General features: G+C 38.9%; 1 protein-coding gene across 3 annotated transcripts; it reads right to left on the bottom strand.

The window, feature by feature from the left end:
- Positions 1–521: 521 nt before the first annotated feature.
- LOC127375582 (pikachurin) lies at positions 522–25,348 on the bottom strand. Of its 3 annotated transcripts, XM_051421600.1 has the most exons (25): positions 24,806–25,348; positions 20,217–20,326; positions 18,235–18,321; positions 17,435–17,461; positions 17,030–17,147; positions 16,800–16,935; positions 14,308–14,474; positions 10,858–10,970; positions 10,459–10,700; positions 9,554–9,741; positions 9,321–9,421; positions 9,133–9,233; positions 8,321–8,465; positions 7,891–8,080; positions 7,531–7,656; positions 6,937–7,180; positions 6,716–6,827; positions 6,365–6,481; positions 5,896–6,076; positions 5,281–5,304; positions 4,997–5,075; positions 4,714–4,857; positions 4,227–4,310; positions 3,346–3,449; positions 522–3,223 (listed from the first exon to the last, which is right to left on the bottom strand). In XM_051421600.1, the coding sequence occupies exons 1-25, from the start codon at positions 24,909–24,911 to the stop codon at positions 3,072–3,074; spliced, it is 3,198 nt and encodes a 1,065-aa protein (XP_051277560.1). In that variant the 5' UTR covers positions 24,912–25,348; the 3' UTR covers positions 522–3,071. The 3 variants fall into 3 exon arrangements, with proteins under 3 accessions (XP_051277560.1, XP_051277561.1, XP_051277563.1); XM_051421601.1 differs by lacking the exon at positions 5,281–5,304; XM_051421603.1 differs by lacking the exons at positions 16,800–16,935; positions 17,030–17,147; positions 17,435–17,461; ... (1 more) ...; positions 20,217–20,326; positions 24,806–25,348 and adding an exon at positions 16,708–16,795.
- Between the last annotated feature and the right edge of the window lie 960 nt (positions 25,349–26,308).

The following is a 26,308-nucleotide window of genomic DNA, read 5'->3' on the forward strand; positions in this document are numbered from 1 at the left end:
TTGATTAAGGTGAATCACAGTCTTCTTCACTTCTTCTCAAAGTATTTTTTTCTAGATGCTATTACTTTATTCTTGTCTTCAAATTCTTAGGTTTTTTGTTGCCTCTACCAGGGGTTTGTCAGCTGTGCAATAAACAGCTTTCAGTTAATTTTTACATAGCCATTGTTTGATTTCAGAAGAATCCTTTCCCCTTTTAAAGCTCTTTAGTATTAGAACAGCAGTTTAAGATTTGATATGACTTTCTGTTTTGTAACCTCCAACTTCCTCTTTATGTATAAACAACCATCAGTTAACACAGCAGGTGAAAGTGTGTTGCCTCTCCTGTGTGACCTTGAGGCAGCAGCTTTCTTTGAATTGCTATTCTTTTTTAGGTGATTTTTGTTTCTTGGAGTTTTACTATAATGAATGGAAATTTTGTCAATTCTTTTAAAATATGTGATTTTACTGTTTAAATGTTTATGAGCCCATTCCCCAAATAAAAGCTAGTAAGCACTACCATTAATCACAGACCATGACACAAATTTGGTTAGAAAGTTATTTAATTGGCAGGCTATTTTTGCAGAGTCTAGTTCTTGACAGGCAGCTGTCACAGTGTACCAATTACAAATACAGTGTACATTTTTTTGCAAATCAAATCTAATGTTATTTAACTCACTTAATGTGTTTCTGTTTTATGATCTTGCAGTGGAAGTGACTACAAGCCTGCAAAGAATACTTTCAAACTCACTCACAATCAGACTTTCATCATATAACAAATTGGTGACACCTAATACACTTCCTTAGGACCATACATGTATTATTAAGATATTAAGGGGGATATTAAGGCTTGAGTAGTCGTGTGACTTGGGATGTGCACACTCTGCACCACCGTAGTGGTTTCTACTTGCTCGTCTCATTTCAGCTCCACCCCGGTCCTTTGCAGAATTTTAGATTATCTGTCTTCAATAAGTTTAAGCTTTAAAGGTCCAGTGTGTAACATTTAGGAGGATCTATTGGCAGAAATAATATAATAATAATACATATAACTATGTTTTCATTAGTGTATAATCATCTGAAAATAAGAACCTTTATTTTTTTGTTACCCTAGAATGAGACTTTTATATCTACAGAGGCTGTGGGTCGCCTTCCATGGAGTCTGCCACGTTGAACCATCATGTTTCTGCTAGGGCTGCCCCCTAAGAGTCAGCTAAACCGTCTTAGTCGACCCTGAGACAAAAATAACAATGTCAAACTCCTTTCAGGAGTTGCACCTTGTAACACAGCACTGCTGCATGTGCTAACTGTACATTTATTCCATGTTTTAAATAAAGAGACTTGTGTAATGGGACACTGTGTTGAAATTAATTAAGTAAATGTGTTGTACGTCAGCTTTTAACAGGTGGCTGTTAAAATATAGATATATATGTATTTGAATAAACGTGCAACAACAAGTCAATGGCTTTAACTAACAACTACTAACCGACTAGGAAAATCTTTAGTTGGGGACAGCCCTAGTTTCTACAGTAGCCCAGAAGGGGCAAATAGGGGCGTCCATGTTTTTTGCGCGTTCCACTACTACCGTGGTTTCTCTTTGGCGCTTGGAAGGGGATGCCACTAAATGCACTAGATGCCGCTAAATCCTACACTGGACCTTTAAATGGATCTTCAGACATGTGCTGACATCACAGATGCTACATCAACATTTTCCTATAGTCTATTGGTAACAGCTATTTAACAAACATGTGCACACAGTCAATAGATGCTACATTTTGTACAGTGGAGGGTCAACCCATATAATCACACAGTGGTGGATCACATCCCTTACGTTCATTTACATTCCACAGTCACACGTGTATTTTATTGGACGCACCTCAATTGAAATGCCTTTCAGATTTGACACACTTGAAAATGGCACAGGCCACCACTGATTTTCTTTCATTCTCCTCAAATAAATTCAAGATGTGAACTCCTGTAATAACTGATTTTTTTTTTTTTTTAACTGGATTTGTTGTGAGGTCAAACTTTGAAACCAGGGTGTAGCTCTAATGGGCAAACCATCCCCTTTGGACATTGGTGTCACTTTTTTTAGGGAGGGGGCAACACAATATAAGTCAGCCAAGAATAATTCAACAAAATGTAGAAAAGATGGAACATTCGCAGAATGTCCCTTTTGAAAAGTGAAGCTCAAGCACGAGAAAGCACTACATTGACAATCTTGCACTGCAAATGCTTAAACAAGAGAAATTATCTATATTCTTTGGTGTGAAAACAAACACTACAAAGCAACACAACTTGAAGCCTCAACTGCACAGTACTGTGCTTTGTGTCAAATGATAGTAACAGACTGTCACACACAACTTCTCCAGGATTTTGGCTGCTTTACCATGTCAACATCAGACTCTCATGTGACCAGTATCTCGGTGTTCCAAATAAAGGAGCATGTAAACTAAAAGAAGAAGGTATAAAGAAACAAATATTGTGTGCAGCTGACATCTTCACCCTTCAAATCTAGCAAATTTCTTTTTTTAAAAACGACATTAACCAGACTTTCAAAAAATGTAGTCTACAGACTGATAATACATCACAAACAAGAATACAAATGCCACAACAACAAAAACAACAGAAATCCTCTAGGACCAAAATCCTCTACAAAGAAGTTTATCTCTGCTAGCTGCTCTAGGTCAGGTTCGTGAAAAACTTGTGATGACTCTTGATCCCTCGGATCACTTGGTTCTTCCAGCAATCAAATAAGGATTTACAGTAGAAAAATTAAGATACGATTGGAATCATCCCATGAAAAAAAATGTCCTTCAAAAGGTTTTTCAAATTACCCATAATGCTAAGCTTTTCTCTCCTTTCACAGAGTACTTGTGCTTTGTAATATCCTCTGGTCGTTTTTTGCTGTTGCCATGTGTCGAAACTGAGTTTACACCATGTCAGCCCTGAATTGGTAGACCAAAATTTTATTGTTTTCAGTTTTCACTCATTTGGTGCTGGTTAGTCAGTTTCAAGATGACAAATCAGCTGGTTGAGATGTTCACTCCAGTTGAAAATGGTGCTTAAAATGGACCTTCATGTACTGAAGTCATTCTCTAGTTGGAGCAGGTGTTGATGTTCTTGCCGTCAGAAGCATCCTCCACCAGTGCTAAGTGATAATCAGTGGAGAGTGTGAAGTGGGACACGCAGCCCACCAAGCCTCCAATGTACTGTCTGTTTGTGTGAAGTGCTATCTCTTTCATGCCACCTTCAGGGGAAAATATAAAGAAAACAGACATAAGAGGGAGAGAATGTAGAAATTATTGTTTTATGTACAGTGCATATGGCCTACAGTACTCTATAGGATTATAAATTGTGAGCTACACTTACCAACATATAAGGGTCCGTTGATATTGAGTTGTCTCATCTTTCCAAGTGACCTGCCTGTTTTTGCTCCATAGTCATCCACTGTCAGCTTCCCTGACTGGCCATCCCTGAAGAGATGAGTAACAACGATAAATGTATTATTAAACAGTAAAAAATATTCTGTTATGTAAATCCTGGCATGGCACATTTGCTTTTACTTTAATCACACTTTTTTTTCATTGCACAAGTAATTACAGAAACTACATTTGAAGTCCTTCAGGACTGTCCTTGCTTTTTCCTTTATTATGCACTCCTGCACTAGCTTAATCAATATCTATATATTAACAATGGATCAAATGAAGGTTTATGTGTAAGGGTTGTTCATAGAGTTTCCCTTAGCTCTATGGATGCTTTGGTTTTAAGGCAAATAAAAGTCAAGTTTTTTCAAAATACTTGTCTTTGTTCCTTGAACTTAAACAGAAATGTGGCCACAATAAATCTTTATATTAATGATAATTATTTTTAAAATTAATCTAAATCAATTTCTTAAATTTTGACAGCATTTGACACCAAACTGTTGTGGTAGCTGGTGTGGCCAGGCATTTTTTAATGTTGGCAGTTGTCACCCCATCCCACCCCTCTATAGGTCCACCCCTGTTTATGGCCCATCTCTGCTGGGTGCGTGAAAAGGCAACTGTTTGCTAACATGTTCAGTATATCAACTGCATGATGTGGTAAGACCACTTTTGTGTTTACAGCTTGTTCTGCTGCCCCCAGGTGGACAAATAAATCAATAGACGCATCTTTAATGTCAAGAAAGTTGTAAAGTCAAGTGAAAGCAAAACATAGCCACAGATGTGCTGTAATCCAGCAGTGGACATTAAAATAATTTCTTTAGCACTTACCTCACAGCTTTGACTCTGTGCCACTTTCCATCACTGAATGTCCCGTTGACAGCAATGTTAGCTGCACCACTGCCCAGGTTATAACTAGAAACAATATGGAACAGATACCATGACTTTAGCTAGTTATAAAGGGTGCAGTGGGTTCACATTTGTATGGTACTGCCCAGATAAATCCTGCTTCTTTTCCAGGTCATGCTCAGACTTCAGGTCTTTTTTTAGTTCTGTCTCTACTGGGTGCTTAGCTCTCCCTGCCCTTTGGTGGGATCAGCGTCCCTCTCCATCATCTTCATGCTCTTCTAGCACTAAACTTTCTTCTCTCGCTGAAGACTGCCCTTTTCTCCCTAGCCCCTGTTTTGTCAAAAAGACAGGGTGGAGCAACCATGTGGAAAGCAGCACTCGTACTTGTACTAGAAATGTTTCCTTATAACTCAGATATTTCGGTAAGAAGTACTAGATAAGCTTACATAACTGTTATTTTAACAAATACCTGAAGATTAGTGCACCGTCCTGAAGCCCCATAGACAGGAAGTCACTGTTGGGTCTCATTGGACTGTCTCCTCGCCATAGCAACAGGCCATCCTTGGCTGTGCTCTTAAAACGCATGAAGAGGTTGGTCCTGGACCCAGACACCCTGAAAAAAAAGACAAATTAAAACAAGGACTTTTGCTGTGATGGTAAAAAACATCAACATTTTCTAAAGGAGGTGTTGTAACTGAACATATAATGTAAAGACACCAGAAACCCTTTTGCAGGCCTGTTTTACTACCGACCTTTTCAGAATATCTCTGTTGTCATATGTCAGGTAACTTCGGCCAATGAACTGTGGGATCTCTATGGCTTCAGTCACGGCTGGGCAGAGAAAACAGTGTGTTTACTTCATATCATCACAAGGTGGCAGCGTCAGCATACATGTACTGACTCAGACTGCTCTAGAAGACTAAAACTGATTCTGTGAGGAAGAAATGCATGAAGGAAAAGATGTATTTGCAAAGATTATGATAGATTAAGATTATTATGATGTGCAGGCTTTCTGAATTCATAGAGGAAAACTTACTGTTCAAACAGTAATTCCCACATTCTGTTCAGTGAAAGCGTTAAAAACAGAGAAGGCATAGATAGGCTTAGGGGATTAGATTGTCCAATATATAATTTTATATGACATTACATGAGAACAGAAAAAAAAAACCATAGTTAATCCCTGAGAAGAGAAAAGATCATGCCACATGGTTAAAGCCATATACTACACATACAAAATACATTCTTCTTTACAACTGATTTTTAAAATGAAAGTTAATTGCAATGATTTCATATATGTTTTAGTTGTATTATACAAAAGACAGACATGCTCCTAGTCCTTAATAGCACATACGGTGGCTAAACCACACACTGCTTACAGTGATATGTATGATCTGGTACCTTTTTATGTCTGAGTCTCTTTAATCACAATGTACCACATTGTGAAATGGCAGTCCTTCTCCTACACTGTTATTGAAGATGCATATGCTCTGCTACTGCAGTGCCCCATTGCACCCATTTTATAACTGTACTAGTTGTACTATGTACATTTACATTTACTCACTAAATAAAAGACCCCAAACATACTTAGTTACTATGCTAAAACATTAGTCAGTTTCGAAAAAAGTATTTCATTCATTTAATTACGGCTGACCTTTCTGGCAGTGCCTCCCATCATACCCTAGTGGGCAGTCACACTCGTAAGTATCCCACTTTGGCCTGCACGTCCCTCCATTAGCACAGGGACTTTCCACACATGGGTGTGCTGAATTCGCCACATTAACTCCACCAGCAGAGCCAGTTGTTATTGGGATGGTGCGGTCATTGAGTATCAGCTGGGGAGGTTCAAATAAAAGAAACAAGAGAATGTATGAAAATTCAATTAAACATAAAACATCTTGCTATAAAGATGATATATGCGTCATGTTTTTTACCTACATTTATGCAACGGAATGAAGTATTTGAAATATCACAAGCAATGATCTACGTTAAACAATGCCAAAAAACTTTATTGCTGAATAAAACTGTGACCTATGTATATACTGTATATATGTTTTTGTATATATATATATATATATGTGTGTGTATTTATGTTGTTAGTTGCTGTGTGTTTGTGATAATACCTTCTGAATAATTCCAGTGAAGGGCTTTATTACTCCTGCTGTGTTCTTGGTTTTATCATATTCTGGTACTCCACCAACATAAAGAGGCGAGCTGCAGTTGATCTGAGTGAAAGCTCCCTGAAGAGTAAAAATAACAGAAAGATATTAGTTAATTATGACAATTATGCATCATGCTCAAATGTTGCAGCATCATGTAACCCTGTTTTTTCCACATGTTTGAACAAATAGTATAATGTCCAGAACTGAATATATTTCAAAGATTCTGTTGCTGAGTTTGTTGTTAAAGTTTTTCTGCCCCCCTGTGGTCAGGAATCTCATAATGCGGGTTTAAGCAACACAGAAACAAAATACCTCAGCGATGCCTTCCATTGGCCTCTGGCTGTCCACCTGAAGGATACCGCTCTTTGCTGTGCGGGACACCCTGAGTTCATGCCATGTGTCTAGACTGATCTGCTCTTCACTCCTGTAGCACAAATCATCACATACAATACCGGCCATCTAGTTAGACAATATAATAGCTAAGAGAAAGTGAAGGAGACAAAGAATAGTGAGAGTGTGCATCTGTTTAGTACCTTATTGTAGCACCTCCAGAGCCACAGTCAAATCTGAACTCTACATATCTGTCCACCAGGTTAATAGCCAGGAAGTCTCCGCTGCCTGCGTCATCAGTGTACAGCAGCGTCCCGTCGGGCATCGACGGCCGAAACGTGAGCTCAAACTCCATAAAGGACAGATAACTCTGAGAGGACTGAGGCCACGGGATGACAGCATATGAAAATACTGTCTCATTAAAGAGAGGGGAGGACAGTGAAAACCCTGGAGAGTTGGAGAGAAGATATGAGAAGAAAAGAGCAAGAGGGAAAGCAGAAGAAGGATTTAAGGAATAAGCATTAAGTTTATTAAGAGTGAAGTGGAGGGAAAAAAAGTAGAGGAAAATGGACATGGGAAAGACATCAATCAATCCCACTGCCTCTATATAAGAAATAATAATCCTCATCTCAACCAATTTTCCTTCATATTGTACTCAACTGTTCAGTAATTACCGTAAAAGGCCTGTGTGACAATCTACCACAGCCACCGAGAATTTGATTTTCAAAACTCTTCTTGCAAACAATACAAGTGTGTGTTCTTTAGGAGTGAGGAAAAGGAAAATATACTTGACTTACTCTCTTCACAAAGAGCTCCCCTGAAGCCCAATTGGCATAGGCAGATGTAGCCATCGGCACGGTTTGCGAAGCAGACTCCACCATTGGCACAGCTCACCAGGTCACATACGCTGTCGCTGCACTCACCTGGCACACAGGGGCAAAGAGATATGAGCCGATTAAAGCAGAGTCAACATAATACGAAATACAAAAACTTTTTCTTGCAACTAATAGGTTAGGCACTCACTGCATTTAGGAAATAATGTGTGGCTACCAGGTGCTTTAACCAAAGGACAATAGCAGTCATCCAAATTCAAACAGAACCTCTAGCCAAATAACACTTATTACACAAACTCACACACATACTGTATGCTTCCTCACCTATGTCAGCTCCACTCAGAGCTCGGCCCAGAGGCCATGGTCTGATATCTGTGGCCTTGTTGTTGATGCTCAGACTCTGAATGCAGCCGACAAAGCCACGATTTGTCCCTGTTGCCCTGACCAGCCAATAAGCACTCGGGGATCCACCCACATACAATGGGGAGCGGAACGTGATCTTAGTGTACTGGCCCTAAAAGAACAAAATGTGCTTGATTCTTTATTACTGTAAAAACATTCATCATTACTTGGACTGTTGCTGGTCAGCTACCTGAATGGACTAAAGGGAATATTTTTAGTAATGTTTAATAAAACACTGGCATATAGAGGAAAAGATCCATAAATTACCATTTAAAAGAAAATATATCCAGTACATTGTGTATTTTGCAGTGTTTGAAACTTTGATCTTATCCCTCGTATGTGTTGTGGTTACCTGTGAGCGTCCAGATATGGGGTTATCGTTGTCCATGCGCAGCCAGCCGCTCATGCCATCTCTGAAGGCGGTGACTGTGTGCCACTGACCAACAACAACACGACTCTCACTGACTATCTGAGCTGCTCCTGTACCACAGTTAAACCTGAGGGACAACAGTTGTTACATACTGTATGCTGACATGTAAAAAAAAAAATGCTGTAAAAAGCACAAATTATATGCACATTTTTCCTATTCAACTCCAGTATCCCCCTTAACGGAAAAAGCCCCATCTAGAACCAGTGTTTGGTAAATACATGGCAGACTCCATGGAAGAGGACCTGCTCCCTCTGTATATACAGTAAAAACGGCTTATTCTAAGGTAACAAAAATGCGACGAATATACACTAATGAAATGATCCAATGGATGTTACATTCTATTTCTGCCAATAGACCCTCCTAAATGTCACACACTGGACCTTTAAATTCCTCTCTTTAAATTTAAACAGCTTTTTCTGCACTAAATCACATATGTATTGCCTATCTGCTTGTTCTAACACTGAAAGCTGAAAATAAATTCAAGGCCCAGTTTTTTTATGGCTACACCATTAAATCAAATGGAAAAACAGTATTATAGCCGTAAATACATCAGCCATCCCCTATAAACTGGCTCTTACAAGCAGTTCATCAGTTTTCCACTTTGATGCTTTTGAAGAATTGTTTTCCAGCATTCATGAAACTCTTGTTTTCTCCAAAACACATCTTTTACATAATCATTTTAAAGCCAAACTTTTGAAAATGTAAACCCATGAGTGAGTCACTGTTTTCTTCACCTGTAGTGCAGCTTGCCTCGCACCAGAGCCAAAGAGGTAAAGTCTCCACGTCCGTGTTCATTCTCTCCACAGTATAGCAACAAGCCGTCCTCGGAGTCTGCCTGTACCACAGAGAAACTGTTCACCCTCTTTTCACCATTTTTAATGACAAAAATCAGTGGGAAAAGAAAACTACATGTTGCCTTTACCTTGAACTCCAAAGTGATCTGAAATGTCTGGTAAGAATTCTTCAAGGGTTCAAAGGTGATATGAGAGTAGCCATAGAACCTGGGAAAGTTCACAGGTACCACTGAAGAAGAACAAAGAATAAAATCATGATAAATGTATGTCTGTAGGTACAAAAATGTTGGAGTGTAACCACAAAGACCTGTCTCCCCACAGCTCTTTTACTGAAGCTTAGAACTAACTACACTTCTCTTACCCTCAGAGCAAGTGTCCCCTCTTCGCCCGAGGTTACAGTGGCAGCGCGAGCCTCCACTGTCGTAATCACTAAGACAGAAGCTGTCAGGGGGGCACACAGTGTCATCGCATGTCAGGTCGTACACACGAGGTACCTCACCTTTCCAGGGGGACATGGTTGGAGTGGTGGTGGTGGTGGGCACAGTGATGCTAAAGTGGATCAGAAGGCGAAGAAAGATAAGAAGGTTTAGTGCTCAATGTTCTGACAAAACAAGGTTTTCACAGTGCATAGTCAGTGGTTTAGTTAATAACCATGTTTCACTTTCAAATGCAGTTTTGTATTTGTATTTATTGCATGATCCGTTCTGTCCTAAGGTAAAATTTGAATTTCTGAATTACCCCTTTTCCTTGAAGATACATTTTTCTTCTGTTTTTTATGAGAAGAATCAAATAGATCAAGCAGCAAAAAGCAAAGTTTTCACCCAAATTCAATAGAACTGTAGTTAGACCTCCCTGTATTTTCTGCAGTTAATGACATGCTGTACATCACAACTGGAACGACAGCTTAAATTGATGTGACATTTCACTGCTCCAGTCTCCATCTGTATCAAATAATTAAGTGGCAGAGAATAAAAAAAGATAAATTGTAGGTGGCTTCTAGTGGAAAGCAGAAAGCCGGAAGAGACGGCAATCTAGCAATCACAGAGCAAGAGGGACAGAATAAGAATCGTGATTTTGTTGAGAATTTTAAAAAAAACTTCTCGATACACCTTTTTTCTTTTCTTCATAGAAAAGAAACACCTGTACTGTATATGTTTTGCCTCCTACTGTTGGTGACAAACAGCAGTTGCAGCTTATCAATCTAAACCAGATTCCTTTTGTAAAACAAATTGCAAGGTAAATCAAGGTTTTAAAGGTACATCTTACCTGGTAGTGGTGAGTGGGGCAGTAGTTGTGGTATCCATAGTGGTACTCTCCTCTAAGGTGGTTGGGAATACCAGATCTGTGAAGTCTGGGAAGATGGACGAGGATGAAGCTGGAGGGGCAGTAACGTTGGGAGGAGCGATGGTGTTCATACGGTAAACAACGTTACGACCAGATGGCGGACCAGAGCGTGAGCGGAGCTGAGACTTCCTGTTGTCCTCACTGATACCAGGGAATGGCTTCAACTAGGTAGCGAAAGAATAGAGGAAAGAAATAAACAGATGTGGGTGATGCAGTGTACTTCGCATTTGTGTTGATTGATTGTCCAATGATGTGTGACGTGTTAAATTAGATAAAGATAAAATACACCTAAAATCTTTATTGCAGAATGTAAAAACCCACCTCTTCAATAAAGATATCATAATCAGAGTCGTCAATGTCGAAGCCATCTTCATCTTTGATCTTTGAATCTGTGATGTAACGCCCGTAATCACCACTGCCAACATCTGATGGACCTGTTCACAATGTCAATTAAGATACAGGATGTCTATTACATGCTTTTAAAGGTTTAATCCTTTAATAACAGTTCATGGTTGAAGTGAAATGGTTGAAAGGTCAAACAAAGTTGGTCGAATGATGAAATACAAGGCAGCAGTTAAAGGACCAGTGTGTAGGATTTGGTGGCATCTAGCGGTGAAGTTGCAGATTACAACCAACTAAACCCCCCTTGTCTGAACCAGGAAACTTCCGAAAAACAAGAAAGGCCCTAGATAAAAAACGACTTCTTGTAAGACAACAAAAACACAATTGTTATTTTCAGGTGATTATACACACTAATGAAAACATATTATTCCATTTTTGCCAATAGATCCTCCAATGTTACACAAGTTACCTTTAATTAATATACAAACAAGAAGCAATGGGAATGACACTAATATATTGTCAAGTCCAAATCCCCTTTATATTTACTTTGTATCATGAAATGTCCACAGAGTTGAGGGCCAAAAAGCTACTTACACTGGCTGCTTGAAATATCTGCAACAGGGACATTTTACTGTCCTATAAAAATGTTGTGTTTAGAATTTATATAAATCTACTAGTTATGACTTGACTTTGGAGGAACATTGTAAAGGAAATAATTTCAACACAAGCGTCTGCTCTTGTACAAGGCAGTGTGTTCTCTGACACAGGTGGTCCCTTATTTGCTGTGCCAAAATCCACAAATTTACTTTGTGTATCACCAGCAAATTTGTCTACTAGATTTTCTAAAGAGGTTTTTATGATGACGATGGAAATGGACCCAACCACAAACAACAATGGTGTCCGATTCATGTGAAAGTTGTACAGATGGAGAGACTAAATAGTGATGGTTGGCTCTGGTTATACAGTGGATATGATCATGGGCTGGGAAATTTCACTGATGACGTATTGATAATGACATACATCAACACAAAGACATTAAAAATTGGTAGCAGCTTCTGGCCCAGTGGGTCTACCTGTAAGCCTGTACCCAGGCCACTGCAGCACGTATTGAAACGTGTCTCCTCGATACACAACGGCAGCTCATGGTGTATAAAGATAAAGCCAGACAGTCAATATACTGTAAAGAGCAATCTTTTTGGTTATCTACTACAACTGCATCTGCAAAAATATTATGCATTTCGCCAGCCTCCTAAATTAATCAGTAAGTAGTTTTTCCAATAGAAATAGTTGTTTCCATCTTGTAGTTTTTCCATTCATTTGAACATACTGTAGATTGAGAAAGACCACTCAGACCAGTATATGCTACTTTCTGGTCCTAGACTTACATAAATATGTGTTTGGACAATAGAATATAATAGAATATAATATATACAAATTACATGTGAATCTTATGTATGATGTACATATAGGTAAAGTAATTTTCTTGGTAAAAAATATGGAAAAACAGTGTTCAATGTGACAGCTCCCTACCATTCACTCTACCTTGAGAAAGCTTAATCTTAGCTTACATAACAGCATCCTCCCCCTTCCTGTCTTCTTGGTCTTCCACAGTATTAAATACTTGAAGTTCACCATGTTGTTAGGCAAGTGAGGGAATTGAAACACTGATATTAGACAGTTTATATGAATAGAAACCTATTTAAATCCTCTCTTAGAAACTTGACTCTTAAGCTTGAATGGATGTCAAGATTTAAAGTACTAATTAGTACAACCTAATAACATTAAATCTGAGTTCTGGCATACAAGGAGGGGGGGATGCCCCAAAAAATCCCTCAACTAATCTTCTGTTGTGTAACAATCCCCCTCAAGCCATACCACCCTGTTTCCAACCGCTATAAACACATACACACACACACACTGTCACAGAGAGAGCGACAAGAAAAGTATGTCAGTCAGTCAAGCCCACCCCCGCTGTTCACTCAAGCAGCGGTGCATTGTGTGTGTGCATGTGTGTGTGTGCATCCATCAGGGTTGTGGATGGGCAGAGAAGGGGTCTGGCATCCCGTCCTTAATCCTGTCTGATGAGACTCGAACGTAACCCGCTTTTATCCCCTGCTAAGAAACCACGCTCCTCTATCTCTTCGTTCCTGTCCGTCTGTCCCTCTGCGTCTGTAGAACTGGCTCATTTTATCTTGTGTCATGTAACTATTATTGATATTATTCCTTAACAGCTTCTTTCTAAATTATCTGTTCATCTATCTGTCTTCTGGATCAGTGGATTAATACAGTCAGAGCTGTCTGACAGCAAACATAGTGTGTGAAGCAAAAGCTGCTTGTCCACATGGCTTTCTGGAGTCAGCGGTGTGGTGTGTAGGTCACAGAAAAAAGTCTGCATAATGTGATTATATCTACATGGCTGTTTGATTTTAATAGTCATACATAATCATACTCCTAAAGCCTGAAAGCATTCACTCACACACACACGAGCATGCCCACAAATCTGTAGGTAAATTATTTGAATGTCATAGAACTTGATCCATTAAGACATTGCTATCATTGCATGTATATGTGGCACACACCTGTGTGAGTGTGTGTGTGTGTTTTAATATCAATCAGTCCTGACCAGACCCCTCCCCCCATGTACCACCAGCAGCCGACTACATCAAAAATAATAAAGTAAATGACTCTGTTGCTCTATATCTCTCTCATCCAAGGCTCCAGTGACACACTGCCAGGTGTTGTCCTACATTCAAGCAAACGCTGAGAGAGGCAAACTGTCACTCTGTACACAGTGTTTCTGTGTCAAACCTAAAATAAATTCCATCTACTCTTGATTGATTCATGGTTTGAGGAGATTGAGCCTCCCTAAGACCAACAAAACCCAGAAAATGATGTGTGCACATTATATAATGGAAATACATGTGAGGACATTTTATAACGGCAAAAATATCTCCAAACCAAAAATTATCTGCTTAAAATGTTAAATTATAGAAGTAGACTGGGATCTGGCAGGTGATTTTAATATCTCAATATAATAAAGTTAGCAAATTATGCAGAATGTAGCTCTAATGCTCATCTTTACATGTTGGTGTTCTCTATAAATGATGCCTCTACTATAACTGAGAAACTTTGAAATACAGTTCATTGCTTCACAGTGCTGGGAGAAAAAATGTGACTGTCTCCATAGTAACGCAGGGATTTATACAGTGCGGTTAAACATGGTAAATGTTTTATTGTGATGATAACTTTGGTGATGCAAAAAATAAGCATACTCTGTTTAGATCTGTGTGGGTGTATTGTTGAAACTACACTGAAACTGACTTTGTTTTGAAATGTGGTTGAAACGAGACTAACGAGGGAGTTGAGACTGAGCTTTGTTGGCCGTCACATCACAGCACGTTAGGTCGGAGATCAATGTTTTGGTCTTACCGAGAGTGCGCACAGGGTTGTTGATGTGGCTGGGTGGGCTGGCTCCGTGTACGTTGACCGCCCTGACAACAAACTGATACTCTGTTTCCGGTAATAACCCCTTCAAAACCATGGAGTTAGTCACAATGGGCTCCCGAATATACGTCCACTCCGTGTCCATTTCTGGCCTGTGGAAAGACAAGACACACAAGGGATCCTTTTTAGGTTTGGTTTTTTTGGTATGTCAATGTTTTCCTTTCATTTTCCTTCCTTATCATTTAAAAAAATCATCATTCTCACAACGTCAATGGTTCAATATTTTGATGTGATCTTTCACTTGATTCTGCAAAGTTATTGCAAAGAGTACAATAACAAGATGATGTAGCTCTGAATAACTCACAAAAATAGAGGATAACTTTTCAGACAAAAACAAAACGAACAATCGATTGAGATGTTCTTCGTTATGTTACTGTTTTGACGGCCTTTACTTCTTTTACTCTAAGTCTTAAAGCATTATTTTCTGCTTTAATCAGAGTTTTGGTTTGAAAACAGAGTGATGAACTCCTGAACTTTCTTTTTTTTCTGCCTATCATCTCCCGCTTCCATCTCATGCTGCCATATTTGTGTGCTGAATCTAGGCGCCTGGAGCCACAACTATCTGTTGAATAGGGTCATCTTCATCACCACTCAATGTCTGTCTTCAGCAAGGCCTCTTTTGATGTAAGTGAAGAAAGATTTGCCTCTGAGATGGCCCTTTTGTGTGGAAAATACCCTCGCATGCAAAAGCAGACACTGATTCATGTCTACTCTGTCACAGTAAGTAACAGTTTCTCTGCTTCAGTTTCTCTCACTTTGCTCAGTTTCAGGGTATTAACTCAGCACCGCATGAAGTACAACCCTACTGTGGTTTTTCTTTAAGCTAGTTTCTTTTTTATCCCTAAAGCTTTCTTTTAAACAATTATTACAGGGACATTTTTAAATTCTATCTGGCTTTTTTTTATTTGCATCTGGCAAATCTTCAGAGGACAAATTATTTCTGACCTTAGGACTCCTTTAGACGTGGGACATTCTTTGTGTGTGTGTGTGTGTGTGTGTGTGTGTGCATATACTGTTTACATGTGAGTGAGACTGGACATTACTAAGCGGAGAATTAAATCAGTCAAAACAAAAATGGTTACATGAAGCTGACCAACAAAGGCCTCATGAAACTCACTGTAAAAGACAGCTACGTATTCTGTATCATTGTAATGAGACGATGAGTGGATGCAGAGGATCTGATAAGGGAGGCCCAATGTGCAGCTGCATATACACACATTAATGTGCACAGTTAAAAGTTAGAAAAGAACTGTTAAAAACTGATTTTCTCTTATGATGCTTCATCTGTGTTTTGTTACAATGCCAATAAAGCACTCACATTTTACTCGAAAAAGAAAAAAAACCCATCATGTTGAAGAGCCTAATTTTTTTATTCTGCCTCTTCTTGTTCCTTGTTCTATGCTTGTACATGAGGAAATTAATTAGTTAGATGAGAAGATTGATAGCACTCTCATATCTGCTTAACAACTTTAGACTCAACTGGAAGCAGCAGGAAACAGCTAGCCTGGCTCACTCCAATGGTTCAAAAGCTCACTAGCACCTCTCTATCTCACAAATGTTGTATCTGTAGAGTGAAATATAAAAGCAACAAGCACCATAAGAGAGCACATAACTCCTCATGAAACCACAACGTGTTGTTTTAATCTTTCAGTTTGTAGATACATACATTAAACAAAGAAGTCCTAATTAGTGAGTTTTATATGTGCTGATAGGTGGATTTTTTTACCTTCAAACATAGCCAGGCCAGCCCCTGCTTCTAGTCTGTATGCTAAGCTAAGCTAACCAGCTTCTGGCTCCAGCTACATATTTGAACAAACTAAACAAAAAAGTGAATGAATGTATTTCCCAAAATCTCAAACTGTTTTAAGATAACAATCGAAGCTGCACCAATCCTCTGCATCATCTTCAGAAAATTTCTTTGTAAATCTTTCACATTCAGTCCCTTTAGAAACCCCTGGATTGCTGACTAGAATTTGGGCTTGATCAATGCTTTGCCCTACAAAAAACATTTGTGGACCCATGAAGCACTCTGTGTGGTTATAGAAGATACATGGAAGCAGTGTTTTGGGAAAAAGCTCTCTAAATTGTCTCTGAAGGACAGACGGCTTATCAATTAAGAGAACAGGAAGCCGATAAAACCAGTCAGCCTTTTCCCTTTCCTCACACTGCCAGTGATAGAACATGGGTTTTCACTTAGGCTTGTTCTGTCCCTCCATGGCGTGGCCACTTCATGCTGCTCGTCACCTGAAAAGTGTCTATGTGGACTGGTTTGATGCTTGTATGTGTGTGACCTCTGTGTAATCGAGTGTGTGTAAATGTATATACCTGTAAATGTGTATTGGCAGCAACGCTGTGCTGGAGAGGTCACAAAAGGGCAGTTTAATAAATGTAAAGCTGATCAATCAATTATGACAGACCTGATGTAAGCCACCAGGAAGTGAAGAACAGGTGCACTTCCCTCGCTCTCTCCTTGCTGCCATGACAACGCCAGCTCTGTGTCAGATACCGCCATGACGACAGGCGTGGTGGGGGGGGAAGGGGGCATGCACATTTCTAATGGCACAGAAAGCGATTGAAGTAAGTGAAAGATATTAACAATACTACTGTAGAAATAAAAGCATCCACTGTATTACTCACATATTCTTACCATGTGAAGCAGTGCCGATGTCTCTGGGCATGCTGGGTCTACCCTCCCCTGCCCAACCATATGCTCCAACACTGACTCTGTACTTGGTGTTCATCTTTAAGTTAGCAATGTCCACATCCTAGAAGACGGCATATGGGGGAGTGGGGGATTGAGATACAGATAGATATGGAAAAATAAGCAAAACAGTAGATCAGCAAGGATGGTTGGAGCGAAAGAAGATGGAGAAAAAAGACAGAAGGTAATAAGAAAAAGGAGAAAAGACAGTGGAAGAAGATTAAATTACTGATTAGGGATTCTTTCTGAATGTAAGTGGGAAATAAGTCTTATCCAGCTATAAATGTCAACTGTGAGATGAAAGCAGTGATAGGGTCGTATTCAGTAAAAAAAAGACTAGATGATACTCACAAAGCTTGCTTGTCCGTCAAATTGCCCCTTTGAGAAAATAAGAGCAGAGGTATCGATAAATGTTTGAGTATCACAGCGAGCACATTGTTATTGTTAGTCAATATACTGTCAATAATGTAGTTTTACATGTTATAGACAGTGATTTTCTAAAATCTTGCTAGATTTGATGATAGTGGATTTAACAGTCGTTGTCTCCAATTATTAAAGGATAAGGCTTCAGTTATTCAGTATCTTATTGTCAACAAAACCCATGAAAAGATCAAAAGAAATAGCCAATTTGTTCAAGACATGAACCTTAAAAAACAGGTGAAGTAAAAATTATCATTAAAAAAAAGACTAAATAACATCCTGGGCACTGTAGTTTTTAGCATATGCCACTGAAGTTAAATGTTCATTCGCTCTAGACTATTTTCAACTGCGGTTTAATACACATTTGGTGCTCTAGTATTAAGGCAACGAAGGCACATGTGGCATCAGCTTTAAATAAACTAAAGTGCTCTTGTTCACCATAATGAAGCAACTTGTGGAGCTTTACGCAATTTGTTGATAATATGAAAAACATACTGCCAGCCTTGTCTTCTCAATATTTGTTTTTTATTTATTTTCAGGCTAATGCTAATAATGTTTTTCTGTGTAGTGATAAATCAGCACTGCAAAGATTTTGCTGGCTATCACAGCTGAGATTTCCCACACTGCCAAAATTGGATGTTAGAGGCAGATCAAAGTTTGATGGTGATTGTAATGGAAATAATTCCGTCTTATTCCATCAAATCAGCACAGTTAGAAGTCAGTGTACTCACAGTGGTTAGCATGTCCAAGCTTAGAGGCACCTCCATCAAAGACGCTGCACCCAATGGACGGCCATTCCTCACCTCTGTATAGAAGACCTGAAAAGCATACAGTCAAAGACAGACACATTCAAGCACATATTTATATGAAATAATGTTAGATTCTTTCAGTAAAAGAAGCTGGGTTTGGCCGCAGGGGCAGATCTAAAGAATGCTTGTCCAACGCAGCTGCCACCCGAGCTTGGTGTCAAATGCTGTCAAATCTATTGCATTAATTTAGATAAATGTTTAAAAAACAGAAAGTAATTAAATTATCTGTTATGGCACATGAAAAAAGATAAGAAAAGGATCTTTAATCCCACCTTTAGATATTTCTACTGAATGCTGTGCATGTAATGTTTATGCATTAAAATATCTTCATTTGAAGGCTTCCCCAAGCAAATATTTGTGAAATATATGTGATTGTTAGCAATTAAATCAGCATATATTTCTGCCACTCCTTAAGGCCTCCATGCCACCCTCTCATCACCCCATCAATATTTCTCTAGATCTGGCTGTTTGGCAGGCGTAAATGTCATGTTTGTTATGCTGGATTACAGCACCACTTTTTAACCTTTTAGCTCTTACAGTATCAATGTAAACACGGCATAATGAGGAGGAAATACTATGAGACAAACAGGATTACATATGAACTTCCAAAGTGATTGGCCAAATGAACACACATGTTTATCTGTGAGTCGTGGGGAAGCTAGGTATCTGACTAATCCTCTTAGTGCGGACATATGGTCAAAAGCAGAGCGCACACAGTCATACTGATCCACACTTAATGGTTGACTCAAAACAAACACACGAGAGGAAGGAAGTAGGAAAAAAGGAAGGGGGGAAGGAAGTAGGGAAGGACGGGAAGGAAGGGAAGGACGGAAGGAAACTAGGTTCTGGTAAGGCATTCTATCTCATTCAAAAAACTCTTCAAAAAGTTTTGTCAGAATGAAAAAAGAAAGGAAAAGATTTCAGCATCCAGTAAACTTCCAAATGTACAAACCAAAAATTACATAAATTTATGTCCATTATGTTCTACCAAGAAAAAAAAATCTAACTTTAGTTCTCAAAGTGAGCCTAGAGTGAAGAAAAAAATCTGTTGACAAGCTGCTAATAATTTGTGACCACATCCTTCAGAGACATATTGCCTCGGAAAAAGCATACATTTGGCAGTGAAGGGGTTCTGTTAAATTACCAGAAAAAACACCTTCAAGGCCACCCTGCTGGACAGCGAATTTGACGGGCACTTTAAAAGCAGGAAAAAATCAGCCGCTTGCAGAGGGAAGTGGGCATCCATTCAGAAAAAGGAGAATAAATATGATTAACGACACATCTGAGAAGTTTTTTTTTTTTTTATGTTTGCCAGGTTGAAAACTTAAAAGAGTTCTCAAAAGCTGTAGGTGTGTGTGTTTTTAAGTTTGCTGAATATTTTCTTTTCCTCTTGGTTCTGAGCAGTTTTTCTTTTTTTTTCAAAAGAGTTCAACATTAAATTTACAATCAATGATATAGACTGTATGGAGCATCTTACCTTAATATCAACAATATGTAGGCAACTGGAACTTACAAGATGTATCCCATTACATATGTCACTGAAAGATCCTGTTTCTGTACTGTTGTGTAAACTCACCAAATTCTGCTTGAATATACCAATAAAATAAAGTTGAAAAATAATTGTGAAATCTAATATTGATAGTGACCGCAGCTTGTTAATATTGATCACACATTTTATAATGACCTGAAAATAAGAATTGTTTAGTGCATCCTCATCCACGTAGTCCACCATGTTTCTACAGTAGGCCAGAACGGACAAACCAAACACTGGTTCTAGATAAGGAGTTTCATAACCACCATAGTTTCTCATACATGTTTGAATGGCTGAACTGTATTCGGTTCACAGTTCAATGCCACTAAATCCTACACACTGGTCCTTTAATGTAAAATCACTTTGTGGCTACCTTGTATCCAGTGATGGTGCTAACGTGTCGCCGGGGCATCTTCCATCGCACACTAAAGGCAGTGCAGTTGATTGTCTCCAGCTGGATGTCCAATGGGGGACTCAGGCGATCTGAAACACAAACACAGAGACATAATCAGTGAGCGAAACAGAAGACATACAGCCACCAACTGTTTATTTATTAGCTGTGATAGATTATTGATCCTGACAATTAATGTTAAATGTATATGGCAGCTTGTGACCAGTATATACAACGTTATGAGATTCTTTAGCATCTCAGTATCTTACAATCTTGTTTTTTGGCAAAAAAAGCCACTATTAGCACCAAACAGCAGACTGACAAAGTTAGTGAGAGTGAACACAGTGGAACCAAAACTTACATTCACCAGGCGGCCAGATATTAAACTCCAAATGAATGTTAATGTTACTCTGTATATGGTGGAAGTTTAAATAATTCAACTTTTTTGCTAACATTCATCAATTAAAATATAATATCAGTGTTGTTTTTACAGCTTGTTTCCAATGCCCCCGTTATTCTTTTTGTTTAATACAGACAAAATACAGCAACCTTTTTGAACGCACCTTTACAACTTTAATCCTACAACTTCGTTCATGTCAAGCTTATTTTTTAGATAAAGAATAAGATAAAGAATATAAATAGAAAAAAAAACTTTTAGTTTTCAGAATAAGTAGTTACAATTGCCAGATTATTACATATAAACGCATTGCCAATGGTTTTAACAAAAGCAAATCTTTCCAAATAGCCATCAAAACAGAATCTACACTGTTTTACCTTAGTCTGTTTAAGTGTGTTAAGAGGGTAAAAAGAACCATTTGAAATTATATAACCTGTAGCTCGATAATATCAACTGACTCTGATTTCAAATGTCATTATTTTTATGGTCTGAGTTATTAAATCCTGGGTGGTTCTGTGACACTTCAAGAGATTGTGATTGCACATCCAGTGTCCAACAGTGGCCTGAAAACACTTGAGAAGCCTCTTATAGAAGAAAGACAGAGATCGAGCTATAGAGGTATAACTCATCAACACCCCTGATGACCTACTGTATATGAATTATCTGCCTTTAATGGAGAAACAGAAGCAGACAAGGACCCTTACGGCCTCAAGTCATACACTTTATGCCATTACATCTACACAATGCTATTTACAAATTATTTATTTGCAATTTATGAGTAGAGTCTTATGAAAAAATATGTATTATCCCGGCACAGTGCACAGTTACCTATTGGTTAAGGTAAAGAAGATCTGTACTCAGTTGGGATTTAGTTCAAAATATTAGCCGTAATTGACCTTCCCTTTTTAAAGCGACAAAAGAGTAGAATTCCCTGGCATAGACCAACACGGGGATCAGACAAAAGTTAGTATAGCAAAGCAGATCTGTGTAAATTGAAATCTCATGTAGCTACAGCACTGCTCTTTTCCACTTCCTTTTTCTCTCCTCTTTATTTCTTGTGACTGCCCTCATCCACTTCCTGTGTCGACCTCTCTCCTGTCCTCCTGAATCCTCTCCTGTCGGCATCTCCCCTGCTTTCGCAAACCCTTCACCCTGCTCTTTCATCCGAGCGGGTAATTCAGTATGTCAGCTGAATTCCCTGATCGTCCATATCTCCCCAGGGGTGTGGCCCGGTGAACATACGGGTGAGCTGAACTCACAGAATTAGAGCAGATAGAGAAGGGACTTCTTAAATCATCATCTTTATGTCCATAAGCATACTGAAGCTTACAGAGGTGCTTCATGTGTAAGGACGAAGTGAAACTGATATCTCTAATCAACGCAAATCCTGAAAATCTTGACATCAATCCCTGAAACAGGTGGATTATTTTTGACAGGTATAACTAGATTCTGGTGTGTCTCCTCCTTCCAGTTCCACAAAAGCTTTTTTTAAGCAAACTGCATATTTTGAGCAACATTTCCCTGAAGCTGGAGTTTGGACACTTTTAATATTGTGAAAACACAACCTTCCAAACCAATCTGCAAGATACTCTGTGACCACTGTAACTCTATAGCTCTGGGTGCATCCCCAAGAGAAGGAGAGTGGTGTCTGTATTTAAATACACTCCAGAATCACTTGGCTCCAACTCACCTAGAGCTGGAGATTAAATCTAGTGATGAGGGGCCAGATATATTTTTTTTAAATGTAACTGGATACAGGGGGCACATCAGCTACTGTAACTTCCACTGAAACTCCATTAGACTGGGCTGGTTGGTAATTCAATTTCAGGCCCTGCCTACTCCATACATTAATGGGACATGTGAGGCCAGATTTCCCAGGTTAGGTCAGGGGCAAATGGCTGCAAAGTACACTGGAGACTACTATTCAGAAAAAGGCCACAAAAGGCCACAATGTCCCAAAACCATGTACGCTCATAAAGCCGAAACTCCATCATCTCATATAGTACACATCAAGGAACAGACTTTTTTTCTCAGGAAATTGCCAAAATTGCTCTCTAATCTGTGACACTGAAACAAATCCACAGTGAAATTTCCTTTAAAAGTGACTGAATCAAAGGTTGAGGTATCGTCCAAATAATACCTTGACTAATGCTGGACTTAGGAGGCCAATACTGGTATCAATATTTGAATATTAGACATAAAAATCCAATAAACACATACTGGCTGATAGTAATTTTTATTTATTTTTGAATTGCTTGTCAGTGCTCTCTGATGGACAAATTGTAATGGGGACACTTTTTGGCATTTCTCTTCTCCAATTGCCTGTAACTTATTGACTGCTACATAGACTCCAATAACAACATACTGTATCTGCAAGACACTAATGTATTAACCGGAGATCTGTTTCAAAACATGCAAATACAGACTCTCTTTTTCCATGGGGTATTTACAAGAGCTTTAAGCTGTTTGGACACTAAGCTTTTAATTTATTTGGAGATTTCAGTACCTTTTGCACTTTTATGGCAAACAATCAAAAAGGTGCTCTTATAATACTCACTTGATCAACAATTACCCAATCTTAAATTCAGATGTCTTCTTTCAGAACAAACCACCTGTTCTACCGCTCTGATTCTATGTCTCCACTTTCAGAGTCAGTCGTGTAGAAGTGCTGCTCTTTCCAGGTCTGAGTCATCCAAAAGTGAATGACCACTAAGACACATGCTGTCGTGCTGCTCTTCAGCACGGCTTAGGGAATAATATATAAACACTGACTCTGAAAGGGGGGAGAGTGTTTATCATAATGGTTATATTTTCATTGTATTTCACAAACAATATTGATGGTACTGAGTGACATTTTATAGCAAGTGTAAGACATCAAGCTACTGAATCTCTCTATAAATAATTCAGTTACTGATTCTAACTGGGCATAAAGCTGTCAAAACCCTGAAAAGAGTAAGACCACCTTGGGGAGAGACGTCTTTCAATCTTAACTCTTTCCTTGTACTATCAGCTTTGTTTTGTAAAGACTGATGTGATTCATCTGGACATGGAGCCCTGGTGACATTCCCTCAGAATGAGGCCTGAAAGACCTCAAAACAGAAAAACAAGTACAAATGTCACTGGCAGTCATGAAGACTGAACTACAGCCGCCCTCTGTGTGGCAGTCCCAACTGTGGTGAGTTTTCTTGTGCTGACAGACAGATGTAATAGTTGGCCTGCCATGGCCTGTGGGTCCGAAAGAAGGAGGGAGGGAGAAATACGACAGACAGTCAGAGAGACTGACAGCGGGAGAAAAAGGAAGTGATGGAAATAGAGAAAGAGGAGGAAAACGGAAGAAACTGGGACGGAAAAAGTGTTCAGGGTGACAGGACATCAAAGAAAGATAGAGACAGGGGGAGAGAGAGAGTAGAGACTGAGGAGGTGACAAACTCAGCATCCAGGGACTTTCTGCCCTAAGGAGCACTTTGCCAAGTTTGCTGATGGGTGTGCTGCTGGTCTACAGCTGAATATTTCCCTTTCTGTCTCTCTTTCTTTGACACATATTTATATATTTTGTAAAATGTAAACATTATATGAACTGTTTTTATCAAAACAAAGAATGTTTCCTCTTAGCCATGAAAGTCCTGCCTAAAATCTATCTGTATTTTAAGTGTTAAAATCACAGTTACTGTGGACAATTTGCAGCTCACTGATTCTGGGTAAAATGCAGTTTTGTGCTGCTGCTCAGTGACTAAAAGCACCTTAAAGAAAGAGAGGAGGGGGCCTTTTTTAAATGGTCTATAAACATGTTGCTCAGTAGCTTTTGCTTTAAAATAATCACTTTTAGGTTGTATAAACAGGGATACAGTGGAGATTACATGATGATAATGATAATAATGGTAGTGTTTTTTCCTTATGATGTACATCCAACAACCAATTTTCTTACATTTATCTCCACAATCATCGAGCTTTAATGACTTTACAAGTTTAAAACTGTCACTTACATTGCTGTGATCTCTGTTTAAGGTGAATTAATGCTAAAACGTTTTTAAGCAGGCTTAATGATGTTGGTGTAATCAAACAAATGGAAAGATGATCACACACAAACGCTGCCCTCATCCACAATGTTTCAATAAAAGTATTGTCATTGTTATTACTTGTCAAATCTGGTATAAAGGTCAGTGGGTGAACTTACCAGATCTCCGAACATTTGATCTTCTTGCACAAAAGCAAACGCTGGCTGTGCATATCGCAAAGAGAAGTAAGTATAAAAGACTCCTTTCTTTACATGTAGATTCCATGTCTTCTTCTGGTCGAAAGTTTAAAACGGTCAAATGTTCATTTTATCACACAATCAAACGCGCTTCTAGCTGTAAATGCAACTAATCCCTTTGCTGACAAAATTCTTATCTGATACAAATCGTTATTTTATCCAAATTCTGGCGCAAACGCCATCCAAAGACAGGCAGAAACTGCCCGAGAGGAAAGGGCAGCTACGGTTTGACACTGATAAGATTACAGTCTGCAAAAGATCAGTGGGTTGGACACATTAACGGACGGACAGACAGCCACTGTGCCCCAACAGGCGCGCTGATAGACGATGGAGAGGGTCGTACCGACAATTCGCGCGTAATGCGCAACGAGCAACAACTACAACAACTGAATGGTGAATGGCACGATCATTTTTGCGCATAAATCTCGCTTTCGTGTCACGCTCCGGTCCGCGTCTCAGACAGCAGATGAGACGGACAGCGAAGTGCAGGAACGTGGGGCCATTTAGAGCTAAGAGGATAATAAGCCTCTAATCCGCACACTGGACACAGATGGAGAGCGTGTCTTGACGCAGAAGCAGGGGAGCCGCACAAGCAACAGACATCCATAAAAGTATACATCGGTGTGTGTGTGTGTGTGTGTGTGTGTGTGTGTGTGTGATTGACTGACTGGGTGTACAACAATGGCTAAAGGGGGCAAAACAATTAATCCAGTAATTAATGTCCCCGAAAGCAACTGTTAATATGTGACTAACCTCCCAGCTGATTATGTGTTATTTAGTTTGGTCTCAACATAGTACACTGTCAATCCAACATTTATTAATAAAAGAAGTAAGCTATGATAACTTATTCCCCCCATAACGTTTGAATCACTCACTCCCATTAATAAAACCCAACTAAAAAATGAATTGTCGAAGTAATAACTCAGTTGTTTTGTGTGCACTTAAATTTGTGCCATATTTTAAGTATATCATTACGAAAATGTAAGCCCTAAAGCCCCAAAATGAATTGGCTACTGATAGAAAAATGCTGAGTTCATAGTGCTCATGTAACTCTCATGATTTTGTACCTTGTTTTGCAGAAACATTCAAAAAATGGTGATAATCGAGTAATTATAAAACAAAATGTAATAATTTGCTTTAGTGGAAGAAAATTGCATAAATTCAATTTAAGTGGTAACATTTGTATAAAGAAGATGCATTTAAGTTAGCCTTACTTTATTCAGACAGATTCATTCTGTTAACACATTTTAAATAAGTCTGCAGAAATGCTGCATGTGAATGTAATGTACTTACTTCCTCAACCAGTTTGAGTTGAACAAACTCATCAGCTTTAACAGTGTACAGTTTGGTGCAATTTTCTTATCAAGGAGAACTAGGAAGAACAATGTAGGCACAAATAGTAGCAGGCTCTATTAACACTGATTA

The sequence above is a fragment of the Dicentrarchus labrax genome, unplaced genomic scaffold (genome assembly GCF_905237075.1).
Source record: "Dicentrarchus labrax unplaced genomic scaffold, dlabrax2021, whole genome shotgun sequence".
NCBI classification, from domain to species: Eukaryota; Metazoa; Chordata; class Actinopteri; family Moronidae; genus Dicentrarchus; species Dicentrarchus labrax.

What these genes read in the sequence shown, in the direction of transcription:
- LOC127375582 (XM_051421600.1), bottom strand. Translation starts at nt 24,911, where the DNA reads ATGGAATCTACATGTAAAGAAAGGAGTCTTTTATACTTACTTCTCTTT. An exon ending in CATCGGCACTGCTTCACATG is followed by an intron (nt 16,936 to 17,029) that starts GTAAGAATATGT and finishes CTGTGCCATTAG; the next exon opens with AAATGTGCATGCCCCCTTCC. An exon ending in AACAGAGATATTCTGAAAAG is followed by an intron (nt 4,858 to 4,996) that starts GTCGGTAGTAAA and finishes CTTTTTTTTCAG; the next exon opens with GGTGTCTGGGTCCAGGACCA.